The 16,456-nt window shown below is 44.1% G+C and overlaps 1 protein-coding gene across 1 annotated transcript; it reads left to right on the forward strand.

The window, feature by feature from the left end:
- Positions 1-11,297: 11,297 nt before the first annotated feature.
- Positions 11,298-14,736, forward strand: LOC311501322 (major histocompatibility complex class I-related gene protein-like). Its single transcript, XM_084563071.1, has 7 exons — positions 11,298-11,414; positions 12,830-13,096; positions 13,312-13,590; positions 13,702-14,004; positions 14,090-14,206; positions 14,504-14,521; positions 14,615-14,736. Exons 1-7 carry the CDS (start codon positions 11,300-11,302, stop codon positions 14,671-14,673), a joined length of 1,158 nt encoding a protein of 385 aa, XP_084419197.1. The 5' UTR covers positions 11,298-11,299; the 3' UTR covers positions 14,674-14,736.
- Positions 14,737-16,456: the final 1,720 nt, after the last annotated feature.

The following is a 16,456-nucleotide window of genomic DNA, read 5'->3' on the forward strand; positions in this document are numbered from 1 at the left end:
CTATTAATACAACCAAATCCCTAAAATTAAAAGGAAAATCCCCAAAGAACAAAAAGACAGCCCTAATAAGTAACATTCATATGAACATAATTAAAATAGCATTATTGTTTCACTGCAATTTATGTGAAATTCTCCTTATTTTATCATTTGGCAGCCCTAGTAGTAATGTTAGAAAGTGATATTCATCACATTTATCAACTGATTGTTATGCAAATCGATGGGATAGCTTTAATTTATTTCCTGCATGGCCAATTGTCCTGTTTAATTGTATAGAATTTATATCATTTTCATTTAAGCCTGTCATTTTTACATGCTGTATTTGTGCTACTTCTGTATTTTGTCCCAGATGCTATATGTTGAATTGTTGTATTTTCATTTTATTTTATGTAAAGCACTTTGAATCACCTTGTGCTAAATGTGCATATAAAGTTGCCGTGCCTACATTTTTGATAATGATAAGCTACATTTAATTAAAGTATTTTACATGACTGTCACAAACCTGCAATTGCATAGAATGTCTCCTTGATCTGCTGTGGGTCATGATGGCCAGGGAAGGTGATGTAGATATTAAGGAACTGCTTCAGGGCCAGGTAGACTGCTCTTACCTGTAATGTGTTTGCTCTGTGTCATGTTTAATGTATAAATATGAAGGATAACTATGGAAATTACTTTATTCAAATAAATATATTACTTCATTGCCATCTGTCTCTGTTTCCAATTAGTCATGGCCTATGACAATATGACATCATGGACGCCCCCATGTGATCACCTCAACTCCTTTGCATAATATGTGGCGATGCTGGAAATAACCACAAATGAATAGAGGACATATAATTATTACCTCTCTGCAAACAGTTGCCTTGCTTAACTTCTCAGCATCACCAACACTGTAGAGAAATGTACCACTGGCAAAGAACCGCAGTGCAATACAGACTGACTGCACAGTGGTCAGAGACTGGCTGCGGTGAGTGACCCTCATAATGTGTGGTTCAAGCAAACTGCATAATGCTTTGCCTGCTGAACCGGTACCTCTCCCACAGGTACACATCTGTGTGGGTCAACGGGTTGGTCCTGTCCTGGAAGACCCTTGGTGCTGGTGGTGGTTTTACACATTTACATCTAATTGTGGTTTGATGTACATATTCAATCTTTTATTTTCAATGCCTCAATTTCCTTTTATTATATTTTTTGGCTAATTAGTTTAATTTTATTAATTAATTTATTTGTGTCTTACTTTTTATATTTTATTTTCATGATAATGTTCTTTAATGTACTTATAGATAATATATATATAATTATTAGTATAAATAATTTCTTTAATACATTTTATTATATATTTTATGTTTTACATATTATTTTATCATTCTATGACAGTTGTGTGTCTCTGTTTCTGTCTATTGGACATTCTTTGATCATAGATGGTGCTAAGCTTCACTTTTAGCCTGCTACAGACCAGGGGGGTATTCCAGAAAGCAGGTTTAACAAACACTGAGATAAAACTTAACCTCTGGGTTGTCTGAACCTGAGGCGACTAAACCCGAGCTGTCGGTTCCAAAACACCGGTTAGCAATCAGTTCAATCAACCCCGGATTGTTTAACCCAGAGTTGTGCGCGATCACGGCGAAGTTATAAAGGCATCATCTATTGAGAGTCGAAACCATGAGTAAAAACGGCAAAGCGCAGAGCAGCCTATTTTTCTGAAGCGGAGCAGCAAGTTCTGCTCGAGGCGTACGAGGAGGAAAGAGCGATAATCACGAAAAAAGCAATACTTGCGCGTCTGCCAAGGAACGAGATCTTGCTTGGCAGAGAATTGCCGACCGCGTAAATGCGTAAGTTTAGTAGGATATAGCACACTAATGTGTCAGAAGCACAATAATTCAGTAGATATTAGGCTACATATTAACTGCTTTGTATGAGACTTTCTTATACTATAGAATACCTTGTCATATATTGTATTATTTTTAATTAGATGTAACCCGACCGCCCTCAAGAGAACGTGGCCGCAGGTCAAAACAAAATATAAAAACATTGTCCAAGTTGGTAAGATATATAGGTGCATCATCTTAGACATCACTTATCCAGTATTATATTCTTGAATTGCCATATTGCAACAAGTTACGTTCATTTCAAAGCCAATAGGAAGAAAGCAGAGGAGAGGAGGACCGGTTCTGGGCCAGCGGTGCCCCCTGTGGAGGAGTTGGCGATCAGTATCAATGGAGGGCGTCCGATGATGGAGGGGATTCCTGGGGGCACGTCATCGGAGCCTTCAACCTCCCAGGAGGAGCAAAATGAACAAGTGCAATGTATTTACCCTAATAGGCCTACGCCTAAATCACTGATGTCTAATTTGTGTAGCCTTGCATGTTCGAAAATGACCCATTTATAGCCAATATTACCGTTCATATAAATAATAGGAGGTGAAGAGACATTATCAGCAGTCACGGAGGAATCAAATTAAAGATCGAGGTAAAGAAATGGGCTGTGCAGAGACTAGAGCATAGTTGCTTCATGTTTTCTGTCAGTGCATGAGAACACTGGATCAGAACATTTGCTCTATAATGAAGTGTTTTCTCTTTTCAGGCCATGAAACACGCAATGGGCAAATAAATGTGTGAAACAGTCTTACGTGCATTTATTTTATTTTTTTTGGTTGAAGTGATTGTGACAGATTTCATCACGCATTCTTTGACCATCTCTGATGTCAAGTTGCTGAATGTGTTCCTATCTGCTCCTCAATAGCAGGAACTAATTCATTGCGCAACGTTGCAATGTTGTGCAATAGGCTATTGCACGCGCAACAATTACGATGAGCGAATCCACGATGCGTAACGTTCGAAATGTGGGGATGGAGAATGTTGTTTAAATATATTAAAGATTCCGCAGAAAAACAGTAGTGCTCTGGCAAAAACTCATCAGGAAAAGAAAGGATATTAAGTCGTGGTCTTATACCCTCTCACGGTGAATAGCCCGAATGATTTGTGCTTCAATGTCAATTGGATCTTCCTCAAAAAGGAAACGTCATTGTGTGACAAGTGTGGAAACAGCGGTCTGGCTGAACGTGCCCTTAAATACCCGAACATAACCTGAACAAAACCTACCCCTACCAGGTTAAGTTCAGAGCCTATGTTACTATAGTTACTTACATAGCCTGATCATTTTTGAGCGTTCTGGAACCGAAATCCCAGGTTTACCGCTAACTCAGGGTTTACATACCCAGTTAAGTTCAGAGCCTATGTTACCATAGTTACTTACATAGCCTGATCATATTTGAGCGTTCTGGAACCGAAATCCCAGGTTTACCGCTAACTCTGGGTTTACATACCCAGAGTTAGCGGTAAACCTGCTTTCTGGAATACCCCCCTGGTTTGCCTGGCAGGATAAGTTACCATGGTTACTTGGCTGGCATTCACATTAGCCACCTTGGTGGAACAGGGTTGAGGCTCAGATTGATGGAACGGAAACCTGAGCCACAGTTCTGGCTTAGCCATGGTTGAGGCTTAGCCGGAGTCATAGTTTCCATGGTTACTGAGTTGGGGCTAATCTCAGCCTCTTTGATGGAACCGAACTCTCACTCATATTAGCCAGACTTGGCCATTTAAGCTTGACTTTGCCTTTAGCCTGCTTGATGGAATACCCCCCTGTTTTATTCTACTACAGCTACTCAATATCTGCCACTTTACCAAGACAACCATTATTATTATTATTATTATTATTATTATTATAAACATACAGACCACGTGACTTGAGTGACATCGAATCTTCGCTAGACACGCCCCCTACTCAACAAGAAAAATCAGCTGATCATATCTGTGGGTAGTGATGGTGAGATGAAGCCTCATGAGGCATCCAACCACTTGAGCCAGTTGGTTCGAGAAAGGGTTCATCTCTCGAAGCTTACCACCACCTACTGGCCAGGTGTATAATCACAGGCATCTGTAGCTCTTAACCACATAATGTGTGATGCATTGAATTGTTGTGTCTGTAATGGCTCTTGGGAATGACTATGAATTACAAAAAACAATGTATGACCAAATAATTTCTCTACTTAAATTATCACATGTGTATGATAAAAGTGAATGTATTCTGTGTATGTAAATTTTCCCCAAATGGTAGTGTGAGAGTGGGGCGCAGGTGTGACGTCAATGAGGGGCGACTTTGTTGTTGTAGGGTGTGCGCGGGGGAAAAAAGGAGAGGAAAGAAAAAATAAACGGAGCATGTTGCTCAGCTCCAAAGAGTATTATGTTCGTGAGTTTTTGTCAGCAGAAAAGAGTTACTTTAGAAGCTCTGTACACCTCGGAACGCTACATTGGTGGCAGCGGTAATTGGAGTGAGTCCTGGCTTTTGGAGCAGTTTTCTCTTTCGGCAATTACTGAACTTTTTTAGTCGGTCCTCCGAGCCGGCTAACTGTACTCGTGTGGTTGCTTTGGAGCGGCATGTTCGGAGGACTGAAGCGCGACGTTACGGACTGTGACATGGATGAAGATTATTTCGGGAGTACCGCTCCGTGGCGTGAGTGGCGTGAGGGTGGAGCTCCCGCCGCCGTTTCGTGGCGACGGCGAGAAGCCGTTTGCTACGTGGGCGAGGCAGTTTGAAGCCGCGATCCACGCCCAGACAAGGGGAACCAGGAGCGGGAGTTACACCGCTGCTTTAGTGGATCTCCTCCCTACCTACGAGGCTGGACGGCGCAGCTTTCCTGTTGTGGGACACTCTACCGCCGGAAGTTCAGTGTGATTATGAGCGAGTGAAGGAGAGGTTAAAGGACGCCTTTGGACAAAAACAGTTCCTCCTGTACTTTCAGACGTGCATCTCCGCGCGGCCCCGTCAGCCGAACGAGTGTTTGGAGGTCTATGCAGCCGACGTCTCCAGGCTCGTGGCTGAGGCTTTTCCTGATTATGACAGAGCTGCCAGGAATGGTGAGACTTTTAGACGTTTTCTTGCTGGGCTCGATCCTGCCCTCCAAGCTAAGTGCCATGAACAGGGGGCGACAGATGTGGATGAGGCTTTGATTATAGCAGGCCGTTGTGAACGGGCCAGGCAGGCTCTGAGGGCGAGCTCACCTGGATTGCCCTACTCCAGCCCGCATCCTGCTGTTGTGGCCGCTCTCAATCCGGTGTCACAGAGTGTGTTGGACTGTAATGCTAACGCCACAGAGAAGCTTGTTCATGCCATGGAACGACTCACCTCGAGGATGGACGATTTGCAAACGGAGGTGAGGGATTTGAGAGCACGTACCTGTGGGACTGAGTGTGGCGGTCGTGGCTCCCCTTTTCCTGGGGCTCGTCAGCGGAGCCCAGGGGAGCGCAGAGAGCAGCAGCGCGCCTGTCACTGCGCTTGTGGCGGGTTCGGATGCAGGTCCACCTCCAGGGACTTCCGGATGGACGACGGCGCGAGAGGGCTGTCTCCGCAGCGCAGGCTTCAGGGAGGATACGGTGACAGGGAATGGTCTCCACGAGAGCGGTGAACCCGAGACACCACTGCTGGCTTCTCGCCGCGCCGGCTGGAGAGTGAGGACCAGAGGGAGCCGCGCTTTGCAGAGGAACGTCAGCCGCGACGCGGAGTGAGGTTTCTATCTCCCTCGCGACGGTCACCGTCTTCATCCCCGCGAGGAGAGAAGCGGGGAAGCTTCCAGTAGCTGGCATCGAGACCCGGATGCCAGTGTCGCCACCACAGGGTCACCATGACAACTCTGCAGCGGTGACTCCGGACCCCACGGTGGACTCCTGTTCGGTGGGTGAGTCCGAGTCTACGGCCTATGTTAAAGGACTGGTAGAGGGGGTTGATGTGACTGTTTTAATTGACTCTGGCTCTAATGTTTCCTTGATTTCTGAGGAGTTCAGGATGTCCATCCCAGCTCTACGTAAACGTGTGTTGAATACACAGTACATGTATGCACGTGCAGTGAATGGACAGTTATTGGACACTTTAGGTACTGTAGCGCTTCCAATAAAGTTGGGGGGCAGGTCTTATGAACAAACTGTGCATGTTGTGCGGGGAGCTACACAGGCTATCTTACTGGGTTTTGATTTCATGCGGCTGACTCATGCAGTTATGGATGTGGGTCGTGGGCTTCTCAGCATTGGGGGCACTAACATTCCTCTCTTGCAAGCTACAGACTTTATTCCGGAGTGTTGTAATATCTCTATGTATACTGATGCTACTGTTCCACCTTTCAGTGAAATGATTGTCCCTGTCCAGGTGGGGCCCCCACAGGTTGCTGGACCAACTATTGACTCTTACCTGGGCTATTTAGAGCCTGATGTGCGTGATAACATGGGACTGGTGGTCGCTCGCACTGTAGCGCCAGTGAAAAATGGATGCACGGTGGCACGGCTACTCAACCCGACCAACCAGGAACTGAAACTGCGCCCTGGGTCTCACCTGGGGGTATTTCACCATGTTAATGACTGTGACATACTCACCCCTGCAGAGGTTCTTGATTCTCAACAGGTGGATGCCCCCCTACCTGATGTAGCTGATTGTCCGCTGTCTGGCGATCAGAGGCAGCAGCTGCAGGCCTTGCTGGGGAAGCATCAGGGAGTGTTCACCCCTGCACGGGGTGGAACAGTCAGCCCCAACCTGATCAAACACCACATTCAAACAGGTAACCACCCCCCAAAAAAGCAACGGGCCTACCGCACCTCCCCTGACAAGCGGAGGGAAATAAACAGGCAGGTCCAGCGCCTTTTGGAGGATGGCATCATCGAGGAGAGCTGCAGCCCTTGGTCCTCTCCTGTGGTTCTCGTCAGGAAGAAGAATAACACATGGAGATTTTGTGTTGATTATAGGGGCCTCAATGCTGTGACAATAAAAGATTCCCACCCATTGCCGCGTGTCGATGATACACTGGACGCTCTTGCAGGAGCCACCTGGTTCAGCACCCTGGACTTCTCGGACGGCTACTGGCAGGTGGAGGTGGCGCAGGAGGACCGTGAAAAGACCGCCTTCACCACCGGCCAGGGCCTCTACCAGTTCAGATCCATGCCCATGGGACTCACAAATGCACCAGCGACATTCCAGCGGGTTATGGAGCTGGTGTTAAAGGGGCTGCCATGGCACATCTGCATGGTGTATCTTGATGACATATTGATATACAGCAGGTCGTTTGAGGATCATCTCTCTGCTCTGGGGGAGGTCTTCACCCGAATCGGAGCAAATGGCTCCTACGGCTGAATGCTAGGAAGTGCCACCTGGCCCGGGACCATGTGGTCTTCCTTGGGCATGTCATCTCTGCTGAGGGGCTTCGCCCTGATCCCAAGAACACAGAGACGGTGAAGTCATGGCCTGTGCCAAGGTCTGCCACGGAGGTGCGTGCCTTCCTGGGGCTCTGTTCGTACTACAGGAGGTTTGTGAGGAGTTTTGCCCAGCGAGCCGCCCCCCTTAGTCACCTTACTGGGAAGGATGTCCCGTTTCAGTGGACTGTAGATTGCCAGGAGGCGTTTGAGTTCCTGCGGGACGCTCTCTGTGCTGAACCTATAATGAGTCACCCAGACTTCACTCACCGTTTCATTCTATACACCGATGCTTCCCAGGTCGCTGTGGGGGCAGTGTTGGCACAAGATGCTGATGGTCTGGAGAAAGTGGTGGCTTATGCTAGTCACTCCCTCACGGCGGCCGAACGACGATGGTCTACGTATGACAGGGAGCTGTGGGCGATAGTGTGGGCTGTTCGGCACTTCAGACACTACTTGGGTCTTCGCCCGTTCACCATTGTTACAGATCACCGGCCGTTGTTGGGTCTCCGACGGCTTCCCATTGATAATGACAGAACGGGGCGTCGTAGCCGCTGGGCCCTGGAACTGGATCCTTATGACTGGGTAATCGTGCACAAAAGTGGAAGTCAACACACTAACGCGGATGCTCTTTCACGCAGACCCGAGCTCAGTGCAGAGCTAATGGACAATGATTCCCCTGAGACTACTCCCACTCTCGTGCACAAAGGCACCCAAACAGTTATGGACAATGACCCCTGCTCTGTGTGCGCCATAGAGACTCCCACTTCCACCGTGGCCCCTACAGCTGCTCCCGGCTCCAGCCCCGGCCCCCCTTTGCCTTCTGATCCCCAGGCTGGTGTGGACCGGGCCTTGATCTACACTCTGTCACACAATGGCTCCAATGTCAGGGAGCTCCAACGGGGTGACGCTGACATCAGACAAGTGTTGACCTGGCTGGAGGAAAGTCAGAGGCCCCCTAGGTGGCAGGCTTGTGCACAATTCAGAATTGAATTGAGAATGACTCCTAAATTCCAATTCAATTCTTGAATTTGAATTGAATTTGAATTTATGTCAAAAACAGGATCTAGAATTACAATTCGAATTTGAATTAAAGGAAGCAGAATTGCAATTCAATACAAATTCAAAGAAATTCATATACATAAGTGAAGTGTTTAACAATGAAGCTTTACAATATATATCAGATATGATTTCATTACATATTCTATAAATGATATTAGTTTGAACTACTTGTACAGATTACATTAACAGGAAATGTTTCCCCCCAGCAATGAATGTTAAAAGCTCTAGTCACAGAAAACATAATTAAGTTTGATTTATTGGAATTGTAATTTTGTGGAACACAATGGAACGTGACTCCATATCCCAGAATGCTTTGCTTTAACCAAGTATTTAAAATGGTTGCCAAACAATTTGAGGTGGACATTTGTTTGAAAGCTTCTTTTCTACACAATTTGATGGTCAACACCGGACCGAACGGTGCAGACTCAATGATAAAACATTTGAGGAGCTATTGAGAATTAGATGCAACAGTGTTGCTCAATGAGTTTTGCATTGGAATAAATGACAACTGCATTTACAACGACTTATTGGATTACTTTGAAATGAAAATAACATTTTGAACAAAAACCAATCAAACATTGAGGGAGTAATTTATTTCAAGAATTTGATCATTATCTAAATGTTGGAACAAAATGTATGCAGGGTTGAGGAGTGACTAGTTATGTGTAATGACATTATGCTATTAAATTACAAAATTAATGTAATCGTATGTGAGATTCAACACATTCTTTCTGTTGTATGACTGTGTGGAATTTATTTGAATTGCCATGAATTTAATTCCACTTCCTGTCATTCCAACTCCAATTCAAATTAAACTTCCTGTGGGGCGGAGTCAATTCAATTCAAATTCCAACTCATGAATTGAATGGCGGCCAATTCTTAAATTCTGAATTGTGCACAAGCCTTCTAGGTAGAGGTTGAAGGATGCTGGTCGGGGTTTAAAGAGACTGTGGCACGAGTTTCCCCGACTGACTTTCGTTGATGGACTGTTGTGCAGGATTGTGTGGCTGTCTGATGTGGGGCAAACAACACAAGTTGTGGTCCCTGCTGTCTTGGTCCCTGAGGTCCTCGGACACCTCCATGGCACACCTTTGACGGCTCATCTTGCGTATGAACGGGTCTTGGCACATGCCAGAGGTGTTTGTTATTGGCCCACTATGTGCGGTGATGTTAAAGCTTGGTGTGATCAGTGTTACGCCTGTCAGAGGAGGAAGTCCCCAGTTCCTCGACATCATGCCCCTATGAGGACTTCACAGGCGGAGAGACCTTTCCAACGTGTCGCAGCCGACATACTCGAGTTGCCCGTCACCTCTAAAGGCAACCGGTATGTTTTGGTTGTTGAGGACTATTTCACTAAGTTTGTTAATCTGTATGCCATTGCTGATCAAAAAGCCACCACAGTTGCTGAGTGCCTCTTTCAGAACTACATTTTGGAACATGGTGTGATGGAAACGCTGCACACAGATATGGGGAGGCAGTTTGAATCAGATATGGTGAAACATTTGTGCGGGCTGCTGGGTGTGAAGAAAACTCACACCACTCCATACAATCCAAAGTATGACGGTATGGTTGAAAGGTTTAATAGAACACTTATTGACCAGTTGGCTAAAACGCTCTTGTCATCTGAGGGAGAGTGGGACTCTTTCCTGTTGCAGGTTGCTTTTGCATACAACACCAGTGTACACTCCAGCACCGGGTTCACACCTTACTTCCTCACACACGGCAGGGAGGCCCGGACGCCGGTAGATGTGGTGCTGGGCTCGCTGGTGCAAGTCAGGCCGGTTGGTGGTTCCCCAGAGGACTTTGCTAGCTCTCTCCTCAGGCGCTTGGACACTGCTTTTAGTCATACAAAGGAAAACAATATTGTGGCAAGCAGAAGGCAAAAGACTTTCTATGATACCAGGTTGAGGCATGAACCATACGAGGTTGGGGACCTTGTGTGGTTGAACGACCCCACAGAGAGCCGACGTAAACTGGCTCCCCACTGGAAGGGGCCTTACTTGGTGCAACGGCGTATGGACAGGGATGGTGAGGTTGGAGTCACTTACCAGATTAGTAGCCCATTTGGAGAGGAGCCCCCTCTTCAGACCATCCACTATGACAGGCTACGGCGCTACAATCTGCCTGTGACTTTTCCCTTGGAGGGCCCGTCGAGGAACCTCCTCACCCTTTCCCCGCCCTCTGCGCTGCAGGAGGATGCTGCCATGCCTGGTAGCCCTGCGGGCGTGTCCCTCTTTGACGAAGACATGGCCCGTGGTCGCGGCACTGGCTTAGGTGCTGGTGGTTGCTCTGACCAGGCAGTTTCTCCGCCAAGGTTCTCTCGGGCTGGTAGGTCATCACGGGCCCCTGCTTGCTTTAGGGACTATGTAATGGAGTGACTGTTTTATACATGCTCATGTTCACTGACTCCCTGTGTTTTAAGGGGGGGTTTGCATGTATGTTGTTTTTGTATTTCTATTGTGTGGGTTAACTAGGCTGTTTACACTTTACTGTTGTGTTTACTGAATAAGTGCCTCATGGCCTGTTTGGCTGTTTACATGTGTTGTGTTTTATATGCACATTTTACTCTTTCTCTCCCCTGTGTTTTGTTTACATATGTATTGAGAGATGGGGACATTCTCTACGGTAAGGGGGGACGCGTGTGAGAGTGGGGCGCAGGTGTGACGTCAATGAGGGGTGACTTTGTTGTTGTAGGGTGTGCGCGGGGGAAAAAAGGAGAGGAAAGAAAAAATAAACGGAGCACGTTGCCCAGCTCCAAAGAGTATTATGTTCGTGAGTTTTTGTCAGCAGAAAAGAGTTACTTTAGAAGCCCTGTACACCTCGGAACGCTACAGTAGTACCATATGATATGACAGGTTGTGTAATGTTTTTCTGACACCTTAGGCAAATGGCATGGGCTTAAGGAGGCAGAGGAAAGTGAAAGTGCTTGTGGAACTAGGAAGTGGGCACTGAATACGAAGCAAGCCTCGATACGCGCTTCGCGGAAACGCCCCTCCATTACTCGACACATGCTTCGAAACGGCACGTCTCGTAGCATCACTGCACGTGGGACTTCACTTATTTATGAATTCAAGATGAACAAATTTTTTGTTTTTTTCCTCTTGTGTCACTTTGGATCTCCAGGTAAAATTATGTTAAATGTTTCTTTGTGAAATGTTAATGCAGCAGTTCTTATACTTATAAGTCCTTCCTGGATGGAGGCGATAATGTCATTGTTTTGCTTTCGCTTCAGTTAATATGATCTGCAAATGGTCGTTTTTCACCCAAATCAACTCTAGACTGCACCTGGTGTTGATTTTGTTAATTTTGAGGAGTTTTAACCGACGACATGAATTTAAACTGCTGCGACTTAATTTTCGTGGTGTTACACGCAGTTTACTCACAGTTTGCATATCAGTGACAGTTAGTGTGTGTTGTAGTACTAGAGAGACCGCATTTTCAAGGTCTTGGTCTTGTCTCGGAATCGACTGCATTTTTACTCGGTCTTGTCTCGGTCGAGCTGGACTCGGGATTTTTTGTCAAGACCATTCCAGACCATGTGATTTTTGTAATGACGCGATCAAAAACCGCGGCCAGCAGCACGTGCTTGTCTGGAAGGGCCAAGTGTCTGTGGTGTGGACGTTTTCAATATATCTAAGAAAGACCCACGGGTAGGGATTTGCAAAATGTGTAATGCTGGCATTTCAAGAGGGGGTGCATCTGCAGAAGAATTTCTCCATGTCGGGTGTAATTTATCACCTGAAATCCGAACATCCAGATTGCCATGCTGAATATGAGAGGGATGCGTCACAGAAAAGGAAAATCCCTCCGCCCACTCAGTTAGACCGCCAGTTATGTGAACTGAATAGCAATAAAGTTACACATGACCCATAACATGAATAACAAAGAGCATAGGCTGAGGAATAGATAAAAAATAAAATCCATCTGAGGATTTTCAAGAGGTAGCTCAGCTAGGTGCACATACACGGTATGTAGAAGAAAATAACTTCTTCGCCATTACACTTGGCCTAATAATTTCTTTGTTTTTCGGTTTTCGGCCTTGGTTTCCTCATTTTCGGTTTCGGCCAAGAATTTGCATTTTGGTACATGCCTAATATAAAGCAATAACATAAAAATAATTAAAAGTGTTCCACCAATGTATATAGGCCTGTGTGTGTATAGCCATCTAAAACTTGGTTAAATCCAGGGCTCTCAAGTTATGAACTTAGATTTTCTTTTTGTTTGTTTTTTGACGGGGGCGAGGGTGAAGTATGTTTGAAGATTGGCCAGCCTTACCAACAGTTTGAAATAAATTTATTTTTCAATATGACAACTAGACTAATGCTTCTGTTTATTCAGTTCGGTCTCGGTCTTGGACTTGGTCTCGCCCCCTCGAAGTCTTGGTCTTGTCTTGGTCTCGGGTTAGGTGGTCTTGACTACAACACTAGTGACAGTACTAGACGAAGCCTAGTGGTAATAATACTAGTTATTGTTATCATCATTTCTGGTTTTGTTATATTAATTAATATATATTAATTAAAGCAGTGTTTGTCCAACAGTGAAACACTCCCTGCAATATTTCAGCACTGCATCTTCTGGGATACCAAACTTCCCAGAGTTCGTGGCAGCAGCAGTACTTGATGATGTTCTGGTGGGTTCCTGTGACAGCAACATACGGAGAGTTGAAATCAAACAGGACTGGGCGAAGAAATTCTTAAAATTTTACCCACAGCACTTGGAGCCATACACTCATGAGTGTTTAGACGATCATCAGTTCTTCAGAGTCCACATTGACGATTTGAAGCAACGCTTAAACCAAACTGGAGGTAATGTCAAAATTATCTGCTCAAATATTTTAAACTCATCTCCTGTAGATGTTGCTTGAATCTCATTTTTGTGTGTCAGTGTTTATAGCAACGTTTTCATTTCTGTACCTGAAGGGAATCAGAGAGCTCTGTATCAACATAAGCTTATGCAAATCTAACTCTTCCTGCTGTGTAATGTGGGCATTGCTATTAGGTCTGTTCTGTCTCTTTCTCAGATGTCCATGTTCTTCAGAGGATGAATGGCTGTGAATGGGATGATGAGACTGGAGATGTCAAAGGTTTTAATCAGTATGCTTATGATGGAGAAGACTTCATTGCAATGGACCTGAAGACGCTGACTTGGATTGCACCAAAACCACAGGCTCTCACCACCAAACTGAAATGGGATGCTGATAAAGCTAGACTAGAATTGAATAAACACTATAGCACCCACATATGCCCTGAATGGCTGAAGAAGTATGTGACCTATGGGAGGATCTTTCTGCAGAAAACAGGTAGTTGTCTGATATATTGTTTATACACTCTACAACTACGCTTTCAGTTTCTAACCCATAATTCTTAGGAAACAGTCCAAAGGTTTATGAAAACATTCTCTCTCTCTCCAGCTCTCCCCTCAGTGTCTCTCCTCCAGAAGACTCCCTCCTCTCCAGTCAGCTGCCACGCTACAGGTTTCTACCCTGACAGAGCCATGATGTTCTGGAGGAAAGATGGAGAGGAGATTCATGAAGGAGTGGAACATGGAGAGATCCTCCCCAACCATGATGGATCCTTCCAGATGAATGTTGACCTGAACATTTCATCAGTCTCACCTGAAGACTGGAGGAGGTACGACTGTGTGTTTCATCTCTCTGGTGTGGAGGACGACATCATCACCAAACTGGATGAAGAACAGATCAGAACCAACTGGGGTAAGAGGAAGAACATTGATGGATAAATTGATGGATAAGTTTATCTGGACTATTCTTAATCTGTAGTTTGTTCTTTGTTCAACAGAGAAGTCCAGTAACATGACCACCACCACCACCACCACCATCATCATCACTGCAGTGGTTGTTCTTGTTCTCATCTTTGCAGCAGCTGCTGGATTCATGGTTCATGAAAAGAAACAAGGTGAGCTACTTTGATTTAGTCTTTGAGTTGAATCCTACAATTTGAAGCATCCAGCAGTAAAAGCTGAGTAAGTCTCAGAGTCAGGAGAAGTCAGGAGAACATGACTATACTATGATGATGAGGGAGAGAAGTGATGAAGAAAGAAACAAAGTGAGAACTAAACAGAAGAGCAGAGTGGATTTATTCTTCAGGTTGAGTGAGTAGAAGAGGATCATATTCACTGGAGATAAGATGATGAAAGATATTCTGACATTAACAACTGGAACTGAAATGACCTGTCTTTACTTTTCATTTCAGACCAAAAGGCTCCACTTGGTAAGTAAAACTGATTTTATTCTGTTTCAACTGTTTCAAACTGTTGATGATTTCTCCAGACTATGAGTTGACCTTTAACTCTGTTTGTTTCAGGCCTTACAGATAGTGAAGACAGCTCTGAGCTCTCTGAGAGACTGAATCCAGAAACCTGACTGACAAAAGGCTGACAACACTTAATGATTGACTGACCTCATATGAGATAAAACATGATTTTATATGAACAACAGAGTGAACATAATCTGTTTGATATTTAAATATGTGAATTTATAATTTGGTTTTAAACCTGTTTTCTGAATGTTGCGTATTCATGTTAGGTATTAGACGTTTGCAGTGTTGTATTTTGGAGAATGTTACATGAGTGTTTTTAGCATTTCAAAGATTTTATCATTTTAGTGACCCAAGTGATGAATGTTGTATTCTATTGCTTTGCTTTATTAGGATATAATATAATGAGGATCTGAGATATTCTTTATTCCTTTCCATCATTCCAGTATAGATGTCATTTGATAATCCTACAGACATGATTTACTCTTCTGTTCTCTTGTTTAGGGAGCTTTTCACATATATAGTAGTGTGTATGTGTGCACAGATTTAGTGTGAATATGAAAGAAGGCAGCTTAAACATATGTTAGGTAAGAGGTTAGAAAATACTGTATTGTGATTGAACATGTATAATATGTCTCCACAGGACTGCTCTTGATAAAAATATTTGAATATCAGGGTCAAATATGAAGGTGTTTATATTTATGCTTTATTTTAAATAAAGTCTCTATTTGTTTTAAAGGTCGTCTCTTTTCATGAGTCCACACATTTCTCTTTGACTGTAATTAGTTTAACAGGGTTATGAAAATTATTTATGTATTCAGTGTTCTCACAGATGAAAACAGAAAACAGAAACGGTCTGAAGCTGGAACTGGACAATTATCTGCTCAGATACTTTAAACTCATCTGCTGTAGATGTTGCTTCTATCTCTTTTTTTGTGCCAGTGTTTATAGCAGCTTTTTCATTTCTGTACCTGAAGGGAAGTAAAGAGCTCTGTATCAACATAACCTTATGCAAATCTAACTCTTCCTGCTGTGTAATGTGGGCATACCAATAGCAATATTGGTTCTGGTCTGTCTCTTTCTCAGATGTCCATGTTCTTCAGAGTTTGAAGTTTGAGGTTTAAATAGGAAACTCCTACTGAGTTTAAACTCCTATTTAAACCTCAACTTCCCATCAGTCCCTAGAACTGAAGAAGCTCCTCGGATGAGTGGTGAAACGTCCTCTCAAAAAACTCTACAAGCCCAGTTGTCACAGACTGACCAGTTCACGGTTGTTGTCGCCCTCTAGTGGAAGGTCACTGAAATACAGCTTTCACTGAGAGTCTAATCAAACAAAGACATCCAGGCTGGATTGTTGTCTTCAACAGATTGTTTTCACACATGAGTCCTTTTAACAGTGCTTACAACTGCTTTAACTATATATAAAAAATAATAAACTAATTGTTAAAGTAGAAGCTTACAAGTTACACTTCTATATTTACATTAATCATCCCTTAATTTCTTCTTGTATTCACTGGTTCATGTTCTTGCATCTCTTTCATGCTGTTGATTTAGGCTACTGTTGTCATCACTTACATCACTTAGTAAGTCATCCATCAGTCTCTTGCATACAGAATGCTGCTGCTTCATTACTAACTGGATCAAATCGATCTTCTCAATCAACACTATTCAGTTTCAGTTTAAGTTTTTCCCACATTTTATTGATGATATTCAGAATAAAGTGTCAAGTAACAGACACGTCAGAAATATTTTTATATTGTCCTGCACAGCCAAAATGAAAAGGCTTGTTGTATTCAACATAAATACTACAGCAGTTATAACATTAAAGAAGTCTCCTTCAATGTTTGACAGTAAAACCACCACATTAAAGATATCTTACCAAGATTTTGA

This window comes from Chelon labrosus (genome assembly GCF_963514085.1).
Source record: "Chelon labrosus genome assembly, chromosome: 16".
Classification (NCBI taxonomy): domain Eukaryota; kingdom Metazoa; phylum Chordata; class Actinopteri; order Mugiliformes; family Mugilidae; genus Chelon; species Chelon labrosus.

Coding starts and splice junctions, on each gene's coding strand:
- LOC311501322 (XM_084563071.1), top strand. CDS start 11,300: ATGCTTCGAAACGGCACGTCTCGTAGCATCACTGCACGTGGGACTTCA. Junction 11,415..12,829: donor GTGTCACTTTGGATCTCCAG/GTAAAATTATGT, acceptor TTTGTCCAACAG/TGAAACACTCCCTGCAATAT. Junction 13,591..13,701: donor GATCTTTCTGCAGAAAACAG/GTAGTTGTCTGA, acceptor CTCTCTCTCCAG/CTCTCCCCTCAGTGTCTCTC.